Below are 11,518 nucleotides of genomic sequence, written 5' to 3'. Positions count from 1 at the left end.
CCTTGGGTGTTGCCCCGACCCAACTGCACCCCAATAGTTGGGCTTTTGTGCGAGGTTTTGAGATTTTGTGTACTGGGCTCGGCATAACCCCCACCGTAGATAAGTTTTTCTATTTCTTTGAGAGTAGGGCTAGCAAACGTAGTAGCTGGGTGTCCGTTAGTGGGGTTTCGGGTCGGGGTTTGTTGTCATTGTTCCAATCGTCCTATAAGGACTTCAAAAAGTCTTTTTTCCAAGTTCGTAGCCTACCGGGTCACGAAAACGTGTTAGAGGGGTTTCCCTTGTACTGGAACCGGAATACAATAGAATTTGGTAGGCTAGATTCCGAGAGGCTCTCCGAGAGTGATCGGGTTGACGTTAAGAAACTCGAAGATTTGAAAACCTTATTCAATACTGGGAAACTCCTAGACCTGGAGAGTAGGCCGCAAGAATTGAAAATATACATAGGTATACTACTGTTTGAACACCGAGAACTTCCTTTTCTTTTTTATGTCTTCTTCTTATGCTAACTTGTTTATGTGTTTTTGCAGAGAGAATGGCTAGTATGAGCAACCGAGAAATGATGAGGCTATGGAAACAACAAAAGGTTTCCGAAGCTGCCGTAGTGGGTGAGTCGGCAACCGAGAAGGTTGCGGAGACCGGGAGTCTAGCGGTGAAGTCGAAAACCGTTGGCGAGACCCCGCAGAAGCGTCGTCGCGAAACCGATAAGTCCATATCGGTGGTTAACTTGGAGACGGTCGTGGCCAATGAGATGGACAAAGGCGACACAGAAGTTCAATCTGCTGAGAGGACCCTGAGTGTGTGTCTCGGCGAGAATTGGGAGCCGGTAGACCACGGAGCCGACCGTAGCAATGTGCCTTCTTTCTGGGATGAGAAGTTTAACCATAGTGCTCACATTCGGGGTACCGACTTGCTAGAGGGTGACCGAGGCGATTTGGAGAAGATGAGTGCTTTCACCATCGCCAAGGGCGTCGAATCACTTACCAATCGCCTCTCGGCTCTTTCGTTGATCAATGAAGATAAAATTCGCGGCTTAGTGAGGGAGACGAAGTTGCAAGGGAAAAGGATTGTTTCCTTGGAGGATAGTTTGAACAAGAGTAAAGCTGAGTTCAGGTGGGTGTCTACTGAGCGGGATAAATTACTGGAAGGTCGTCGTGTCTTTGAGGACGAGAAACAAGCCTGGGCTGCGGAGAAGGCCGCAATGGAGAAAGATCTGGAGGATGCTCGCCTAGCGCGGGACAAACACGTCGATGCCGCTCAAATTTTCGAGAACGATGTGTCGACCATGAAGGCAGAGATTGAGAAGTTGCAAACTGATATACATGTTGTGAAAATGGACTCATTGAAGAAGTTCACGCAAGGCTTCGACGCTGCTGCTGCCCAGGTGAAGTTTTTGCACGCCAATGTCGACCTTGAAGGCATCAGCTACTTCAAAGAGATCATAGATGGACAGCTTGTAGATCCCCCCGAGGACGACTGAATCTATTTTGCAACCTCTTTGCTTTCTGCACTTGTTTAGTTTTCTAGTTTTAATTCTCTATGTTTACTAAGATGTGTAACTAATTGACGTTGGTATTTCAAGAATTTGCTTCTTTCTCTAAGCCTTGTCGCGTTATTTGTTTTTGTACTTCTAGCTAATCACTGCGAATGTGGACAATGACCATAATTTTTTAAGTTAAAAGGAGCGTTAAAAGCATTTTGTCTAGTCGCGTATTTCCCGATTAGGTAATGGCGGAAAAATTTTGCAAGTTTAAAAACATTCTAGTCGCCTATTTCCCGAGTAGATAATGGCAGAGAAATTTTCCAAGTTTAAAAACATTCTAGTCGCCTGTTTACCGACTAGATAATGGCGGAAAAAGTTTTTAGAAACATCCTAGTCGCCTATTGCCCCACTAGGTAATAGCAGAGAAATTTTTCAAGTTTAGAAAGATCCTAGTCGCCTATTTCCCGACTAGGTAATGGCGGAAAAAGTTTTCAAGTTTAAAAACATTTAGTCGCCTATATCCCGACTAGATACTGGCGGAGAAATTTTTCAAGTTTAGAAACATCCTAGTCGGTATACTCGGCCAAATTCCGAGTCCCACGTCGAACACGAAATTTTCTAAGTTATATGAAACTTAATTACATAATCGCTGAGATTCCGATTGCATGACGAGCGGAGTTAACTAATTTAAATGAACTTCGCAGGGACATGTACCCTAATTCCAATTAAGGATATATGAATAAAACTATGAGTTAGAATTGGTCACCGGTTTTGATGTTTCTGATCATGAAGTGAGGAATTCATGGCGAACAAATCATTCCAAACTCCAAAAATCTTTCTAAGTTAATGTACCTTCCCGGTAAAATTCCGATTAGACCCCCCACTCGCCTAATACCCGTCTGGACCGTCACATCGTGCAGCAACTCGGCTCTAACCCAATTACATGCACCCACGAGGGCATTCGCCGTTTTCCCGACAGGTCTCCTTGTAGCGGCCTTGTCGGTAAAATCCCGACTTGACTAACCACCACTCACCCCCAGGGCTTCGAGATAAGAACGGTTAAGGGGGATCCCGATAATCGCGGGGCCCACGAAGCCCATAACACAAAAGTATAAAACCCAAAACCCTAGGGCTAGGACGACAGATTACACTTTTTAATGCTCTGGCTTTGAGGCTTGACCTAGGCAGAAACCCTAGTACATCCCTTGGCCGGAACATTTTGGCGCCCACCGTGGGGTTACGGTAAAACTTTTCCTACGCCCCAAGAAATATAAAAAACCTACACTCTACTATGGCGAGAGGCGGCACGTCCAACCATGACAACAACACCCTACCATGGAGGAGATGATGGCGTTGATCAATGGCTTGAAAGAGGAGCGCGACCCAGAGAGAGAGAAGGAGAGGAAGTTTCCCGCACAAAAACAGAGTGGGCTCTGTGTTTTCGTCGGTGTAAGGTCTTGCACCGTTGGATCGAGCTGATTTTGGGACTGTAGGTTCCAGAAATGTGGTTCTTCATTCTGACCGTTCGGATTATTAACCGGAGGCCTGGTTTGGGAGAAAACAGCTTCATATCAGTAGGTGAAAGTGTTCCAGCACAAAACAGAGCTGGTACTGTGTTTTAATCGGTGTGAAGTCGTTCACCGTTGGATCGGGCTGATTTTTGGACTATAGGTTCAGGAAGTGAGGTTCTTCATTCTGACCGTTCGGATCGTCAATATGAGGTCTGGTTTGTCAAAGAACAGCTTCGTATCAGCAGGTGGAACCGTTTGACGGAAAACAGGATCCTAGTCAACATCTAATGGACTTTCGTGCTCAGATGTTAATTCGTGGAGGAAGCATGGGAGTCTGCTGCGAGGGTTTTATGCTACAAAGGTTTTTAACGAGGTAACATCAAATAATAAAAATCTTTATTTTCAAATTGATTGACTCGCAGGAAAACTCGTGATTGTCGGCAAAAGTCCGGCTGGGCGAGTATAAATAACTCGAAGACCAAACTCGTGATTGTCGGCAAAAGTCCGGCTGGGCGAGTATAAATAACTCGAAGACCAAACTCGTGATTGTTGGCAAAAGTCTGGCTGGGCGAGTATAAATAACTCGAAGACCAAACTCGTGATTGTCGGCAAAAGTCCGGTTGGGCGAGTATAAATAACTCGAAGACCAAACTCGTGATTGTCGGCAAAAGTCCGGCTGGGCGAGTATAAATAACTCGAAGACCAAACTCGTGATTTTCGGCAAAAGTCCGGCTGGGCGAGTATAAATAACTCGAAGACCAAACTCGTGATTGTCGGCAAAATGCCGGCTGGGCGAGTATAAATAACTCGAAGACCAAACTCGTGATTGTCGGCAAAAGTCTGGCTGGGCGAGTATAAATAACTCGAAGACCAAACTCGTGATTGTCGGCAAAATGCCGGCTGGGCGAGTATAAATAACTCGAAGACCAAACTCGTGATTGTCGGCAAAAGTCCGGCTGGGCGAGTATAAATAACTCGAAGACCAAACTCGTGATTGTCGGCAAAAGTCCGGCTGGGCGAGTATAAATAACTCGAAGACCAAACTCGTGATTGTTGGCAAAAGTCTGGCTGGGCGAGTATAAATAACTCGAAGACCAAACTCGTGATTGTCGGCAAAAGTCCGGTTGGGCGAGTATAAATAACTCGAAGACCAAACTCGTGATTGTCGGCAAAAGTCCGGCTGGGCGAGTATAAATAACTCGAAGACCAAACTCGTGATTTTCGGCAAAAGTCCGGCTGGGCGAGTATAAATAACTCGAAGACCAAACTCGTGATTGTCGGCAAAATGCCGGCTGGGCGAGTATAAATAACTCGAAGACCAAACTCGTGATTGTCGGCAAAAGTCTGGCTGGGCGAGTATAAATAACTCGAAGACCAAACTCGTGATTGTCGGCAAAATGCCGGCTGGGCGAGTATAAATAACTCGAAGACCAAACTCGTGATTGTCGGCAAAAGTCCGGCTGGGCGAGTATAAATAACTCGAAGACCAAACTCGTGATTGTCGGCAAAAGTCCGGCTGGGCGAGTATAAATAACTCAAAGACCAAACTCGTGATTGTCGGCAAAAGTCCGGCTGAGCGAGTATAAATAACTCGAAGACCAAACTCGTGATTGTCGGCAAAATGCCGGCTGGGCGAGTATAAATAACTCGAAGACCAAACTCGTGATTGTCGGCAAAAGTCCGGTTGGGCGAGTATAAATAGCTCGAAGACCAAACTCGTGATTGTCGGCAAAAGTCTGGCTGGGCGAGTATAAATAACTCGAAGACCAAACTCGTGATTGTCGGCAAAAGTCCGGCTGGGCGAGTATAAATAACTCGAAGACCAAACTCGTGATTGTCGGCAAAAGTCCGGCTGGGCGAGTATAAATAACTCGAAGACATAGATTACGATACAAGCAGTTTCTTTAACTTAGCACATCTTATTCACCCTTGTTAATCAGAATTTTGACGATTCCAAACACACAAGTCGGAGTTTGGACGACCCGTGCATATAATTGCAGCTCAATGCTGATCTGACAGTTCTATTCCATTATTTGAATTCTACTAGTTCATTTTAAATCTAAAGAAAGGTTCACTTATTGTTTTTGAGTCGGCGTTGGGCCGATTGCATGGTTAAATTGCACTAGAACTTGGAAAAATTTTCATTCACTATTTTGAGTCGGCGTTTGGCCAATTGCATGGTTAAATTTCGCTTGAACTTGGAAAAAATTTTCTTTCATTATTTTGAGTCGGCATTGGGCCGATTGCATGGTTAAATTTCACTTGAACTCGGAAAAATTTTCATTCATTATTTTGAGTAGGCATTGGGCCGATTGCATGATTAAATTTCACTTGAACTTGGAAAAATTTTCATTCATTATTTTGAGTCGGCAATGGGCCGATTGCATGGTTAAATTGCACTTGAACTTAGAAAAAATTTCATCACTTTTGCAGCCGGTATTTGGCCGATTGATCCATTGATTTTGAAGCTTGAAACTTTGAAGCAATCATTTTCATGTATTTATTATTTTCCTAGTCGGTATTTAGACGACTATTTTCACGTTCAACTTTTTACTTAGAAAAAATTAATTATTTTCCTAGTCGGTATTTGGACGACTAGATGAGTTGATATTCATTTTTAACTTTGAAAAATTTTTGACATTTTCCTAGTCGGTATTTGGACGACTAGATGATTTGATATTCATTTTTAACTTGGAAAAATTTTGAATTCCTTTGAATTCCTTTAAGCAAAGGTTTAGAAAAAACACTCCTTTATCATTAAGTCACACTCGTCTCACCAAGGGAAAGAATAACAGCACACAAAGCAACGAAGCATGAAAGCTAAACTTGGTAAAAAAGACAAATTCTTGATACACAAAAGTCAGTCAATTACACAGAGAATTGAAATTAGAAGGCTAAACAAATGCAAAAGGCAAGAGAGGTTTGTAAAGACAGATTCAATCTTCCTCGGGGGGATCTACGAGCTGCCCATCCACGATCTCTTTGAAATAGCCAAGGCCTCCAAGGTCGACATCGACGTACAAAAACTTCACTTGAGCAGTGGCAGCATCAAACCCTTGAACAAACTTCTTTAGAGAATCCATTTTCGTCGCTTGAAGGTCGTTCTGAAGTTTTTCTACTTCAAGCTTCATCAAGGACAAATCTTTCTCAAGGGCATTAGCGGCATCGGCCGACTTGTCCCTTGCCAGGCGTGTCTCGGTCAGCTCACTCTCCAATGCAACCTTCTCGGTTACCAAAGCTTGCTTCTCATCCTCGAAGATGCGACGCCCTTCCAGCAACTTATCCCGCTCATTAACCACCCATTTAAAATCCACCTTACATTTAAAATCCGCCTTCCCGGTAAAATTTCGATTAGACCCCCCACTCGTCTAATATCCGACTGGTCTTCCAGGCCACAAGCCCTCTCGCCTTATCGGCTCAGGGCTGGAAGGCAAGTGTACCTGCCCGGTAAAATTCCGATTACACCCCCCACTCGTCTAATATCCGACTGGTCTTCCAGGCCACAAGCCCTCTCGCCTTATCGGCTCAGGGCTGGAAGGCAAGTGTACCTTCCCGGTAAAATTCTGATTAGACCCCCACTCGCCTAATACCCGTCTGGACCGTCACAGCGTGCAGCAACTCGGCTCTAACCCAATTACATGCACCCACGAGGGCATTTGCCGTTTTCCCGACAGGTCTCCTTGTAGCGGCCTTGTCGGTAAAATCCCGACTTGACTAACCACCACTCACCCCCAGGGCTTCGAGATAAGAACGGTTAAGGGGGATCCCGATAATCGCGGGACCCACGAAGCCCATAACACAAAAGTATAAAACCCAAAACCCTAGGGCTAAGACGACAGATTACACTTTTGAATGCTCTGGCTTTGAGGCTTGACCTAGGCAGAAACCCTACTCCATCCCTTGGCCGGAACAGTTAAGAAATGAACACTTGTGAGAAACAGATCGCTTGATTACCGATTGGAACGAAGTAATCAGCGCTTTTCTAAGTTGATTACCCATTGTAATTAAGGACTTACCCACTTTCCGTTGCATGAGGCTAAACAAAAAGCTAAGTTAAAAATTTAATTTTGCATGAAGATATTGACTCGTCCAAATGCTGACGGATAGAACTGAAAGATAATCCAAGTTAAAAATCCTCTTGGTGAATAACGAGATCATTTAAATTCGATCCAGTAGTGGTGCATAAACCGACATTTAAGCAAAGCATTCGCCCAAAAGCCGATGCCTTTAGCTAAGGATAATACTCTAGGTTAAAAATAGATCATCGTGTCGTTTAAGATCTGACTTAATCTAGGATGAGGGAAGATAAATTTAGTTTAAAAAGGAGATTTCTATCGCGCAAGTTCCGATCACTCCAATTTCTAGACCAATTGGCCGCCGTGTAGCGCAAGGGCTGACCATACTTATTTTTAAAATAATTTCAAGTTAGATGCTCATATTTGACTTGGGGTAGCCATCTGACTGCTGACCTTAACATTAAGTGAAAGAACAATGTGAATGTGAACTTATAGTTTTGGGCGAATGGGTTGGCCAAATTTCGATTCTAGTACTCGGCAAGATTGCTTATCTCCGCAACGAATGAGGTGATCGGCCAGATGCCTTGGCACTATGCCGATCTCAATAATGAGTGAGACAATCACTAGTTTACCGATCAATCCCGAGTTTGTCTTCGAGTTATTTATACTCGCCCAGTCGGATTTTTACCGATCAATCCCGAGTTTGTCTTCGAGTTATTTATACTCGTCTAGTCGGATTTTTACCGATCAATCACGAGTTTGTCTTTGAGTTATTTATACTCGCCCAGTCGAATTTTTACCGATCAATCACAAGTTTGTCTTCAAGTTATTTATACTCGCCCAGTCAGATTTTTACCGATCAATCACGAGTTTGTCTTCGAGTTATTTAAACTCTCCCAGTCGAAATTTTATCGATCAATCACGAGTTTGTCTTCGAGTTATTTATACTCGCCCAGTCGGATTTTTACCGATCAATCACGAGTTTGTCTTCGAGTTATTTATACTCGCCCAGTCGGATTTTTACCGATCAATCACAAGTTTTAGTCGCTTCTGTATGAAAACATCGAAAATCATATGGAAACAAGAAATAGTGACATTTATTGACTAGAAAACTTATTGGATTGTGGTGCCTCGTTAAAAACCTTCTCAGCAAAAACCCCTCTTATTTTTACGGGGAAAAAATACTGAGTTAGGAAAAGAGTGCACCTAATACAAATGTAAAGAGAGATTAGCTATAATAGAAACGTAAGTTTGCAGCGTTCCAAGTTCTCAGTATCATCCCTCCATCCAAGGTCCTCAGTCGGTAAGCTCCCTTGCCGACCACATCATCAATTTAGTACGGGCCGACCCATTTAGGTGACAGCTTGTTCCTTATCTGTGTTAGCTGAGCACGCCTCAAAACTAGGTCTCCTACAAAAAAGTCTCTCGGAACGACCTTTGTGTTGTATTTGAAGGCTGCTCTTCTCTGTGCTGCTACTTGATTTATCCTTGCTCTCTCTCTTGTCTCTGCGATCAAGTCCAAATCAACTTGTCTTCCCTGGTCGAATTTTTCTTCAGAAAAAGCTGTAGTGCATACTGAAGGCTCTGCAATTTCGATCGGGATCATGGCGTCGGTTCCGTATACCAGATTGAAAGGAGTATCTTAGGTCGACGAATGAACAGTTGTGTGGTACGACCATAACACTCGGGGAAGCTCCTCCACCCATGAAGCGCCTGAGTCTTGGACACGTTTCTTCAATCCTGAAAGAATTACCTTGTTGGTCGACTCCGCCTGGCCGTTAGACTGTGGGTGTTCAACGGAAGTGAATGTCATTCGGATGCCGACCCCTTTACAAAAATCACGGACTCTCGCACTTGCAAACTGTGTCCCATTATCAGAAACGAGCACTCGAGGGACTCCATACCTGCACACCACACTCTTCCAAAGGAACGCCCTAACCTTCTTTGCTGAGATGGTTGCAACTGGCTCCGCCTCGATCCATTTGCTGAAGTAGTCTACAGCTACTATCAAGAATTTCAATTGCCTTACCGCTATCAGAAATGGACCGAGAATATCAATACCCCACTTGTGGAAAGGCCAGGGGGATAAGATTGAATGTAGTCGTTCAGCTGGGGAATGGTGCAAGGTTGCATGTCTTTGGCATCCATCACACTTTTGGACCCAATTGACGCAGTCGTTCCTCAAGGATGGCCAAAAGTACCCTGCTCGGGCAACTTTGTACACCAGAGCTCGGCCTCTGATATGACTTCCGCACATTCCACTATGTACTTCATCCATTACTCTCTGTGCTTGCGACATGGTCAAACACCTTAAGAGAGGAGAGCTAAAGCCCCTTCGGTACAGCCTTTCATTGATGACTACGAACCTGGCCGACTCCCTTTGCACCAACGATGCCTCCCTTTTGTCCTCCGGTAATTCCCCCTGAGTCAGATATGCGATGTACGGTCCCATCCACGAATTAAGCTCTTCTTGGATGAACAGGACATTCCCTTGCGCTTCGTTTATACTCGGCTGTGTTAACGTCTCCTGGATGACCGACCGAGTAGCCCCTGGCTTCTTTGTGCTTGCTAGCTTGGACAAGAGATCGACTCGTGAATTTTGCTCCCTAGGGACATGATTCAGCGAAAACTTGGTAAAGCTAGCCGACATGACTTTAACCTTTTCCAGGTACCAAGCTAGTTGGGGATCCTTCGCCTGGAAAGTTCCCGCTACCTGCCCCGTCACAAGTTGTGAGTCGCTCCTAGCCGACAGGCTTGTTGCACCCATTTCTTTTGCCAAAGCTATCCCTGCCAATAGCGCTTCGTACTCTGCCTGATTGTTGCTAGCCCGAAACTCAAAGCGTAGCGACTGTTCCAAAAGTATACCTCCTGGGCCCTCAAGGACGATCCCTGCTCTGCTGCCACCTAGGTTCGAAGCCCCGTCGACTGATAGGATCCACTCACTATCTCCGGAAGAGTCCTCCTCAGCCGGTGGGATCAGTTCTACCAAGAAATCGACCAACACTTGAGCTTTAATGGCTCCTCTTGGTTCGTACCTGATTGCAAACTCAGACAACTCGATCGACCACTTCATCATTCTGCCAGCAAGGTCGGGCTTTTGCAACACCTGTCTGATCGGGTAATCTGTTCGGATAACCATTTTGTAGCTCTGAAAATAGTGTCTGAGCTTCCGTGCGGTTATGACTATGGTAAGTGCCAACTTCTCGATCTTTTGATAACAAACCTCCGCCCCTTGCAACACCCTGCTAACAAAATAAATAGGCAGTTGGGAGTTACCTCTTTCTTGCACTAAGACCGCACTGACGGCGCTATCGGATGCCGACAAATATACAAGCAAAGGGAGATCGGTTTGTGGCTTGGTAAGGATTGGTGGTGAGGTGAGAGCCTGTTTGAGTTCGCCAAATGCTCTTTCGCATTCATCTGTCCATGCAAACCGATCGTTCTTCCTCAAGCATTGGAACAAAGGCAACGACTTGTCGGCTGCCTTTGAAAGGAACCGAGAGAGGGAGGCCATCCTCCCTGTCAACTGTTGGACTTCTTTTACTGTCTTCTCATGTTGATTATCGCGGAGCACTTATCAGGATTTGCTTCAATACCACGATGAGTCAGTAGGAACCCGAGGAATTTTCCTGCTTGGACGCCGAAAGAACACTTTGCGGGGTTCAACTTGAGCTGGTAGCGCACTAGGGTGTCAAACGACTCTTGCAAGTCGAAAAAATGCCGACACACGCTAGGCGACTTGACAACCATGTCGTCCACGTATGCCTCCACATTCCTTCCTAGCTGTTTGGCCAGCACCTTGTCCATGAGCCTCTGGTACGTCGCCCCCGCGTTCTTCAAACTGAAAGACATCACCTTGTAACAGTAGGTGGCCTGGTCGGCTATGAACGTTGTTTTATCTTCATCGGCAGGGTGCATCCTGATTTGATTGTATCCCGAGTACGCATCCATGAAGCTCAATAATTCATACCCCGATGCGTTGTCGACTAGACAATCTATGTTGGGTAGCGGGTATGAATCTTTTGGACAAGCTTTGTTTAAGTCGGTGAAGTCCGTGCACATCCTCTAGTTTCCATTGCTCTTTCGTACCATTACGACGTTCGCTAGCCACGTCGGGTATTGGATTTCCCGAATGTGACCAGCCACCAACAACTTCTTCGTCTCCTCGGCTATGGCTTTCTTCTTATCCTCCCCAAACTTTCGTCGTTTCTGAATCACCGGCTTCGCATTGGGGTCGACCATGAGACGGTGACATAGGAAGTCGGGGTCAATACCTGGCATGTCGCCAGCACTCCATGCAAAAGCCGATACGTTGCTCTTCAACACAGTCAGCAACCCTTCTTCGTCTTCTTTAGCCAGAGATACACCAATCTTGACCGTTTTGCCTTCGGCCAGGCTAACTTCCTTCACATCCTCCGCCGGGGCTGGTCGGGAATCGAAGTGGATCATCCTCGGATCTAACTCGATTGACTGAACACCCGATCAATCTGCGTCACATATAGTTGCCTCCT

At 45.3% G+C, this 11,518-nt stretch overlaps 1 protein-coding gene across 1 annotated transcript; it reads right to left on the bottom strand.

The window, feature by feature from the left end:
• Nucleotides 1-8,649: 8,649 nt before the first annotated feature.
• On the bottom strand, nt 8,650-10,521 carry LOC109812011 (uncharacterized). Its single transcript, XM_020375870.1, has one exon. The coding sequence runs from the start codon at nt 10,519-10,521 to the stop codon at nt 8,650-8,652; it is 1,872 nt and encodes a 623-aa protein (XP_020231459.1).
• Between the last annotated feature and the right edge of the window lie 997 nt (nt 10,522-11,518).

The sequence above is a fragment of the Cajanus cajan genome, chromosome 4 (assembly GCF_000230855.2).
Source record: "Cajanus cajan strain Asha chromosome 4, NIPB_CcT2T_4, whole genome shotgun sequence".
NCBI lineage: Eukaryota > Viridiplantae > Streptophyta > Magnoliopsida > Fabales > Fabaceae > Cajanus > Cajanus cajan.
This window is presented reverse-complemented; position numbering and strand designations above follow the sequence as displayed.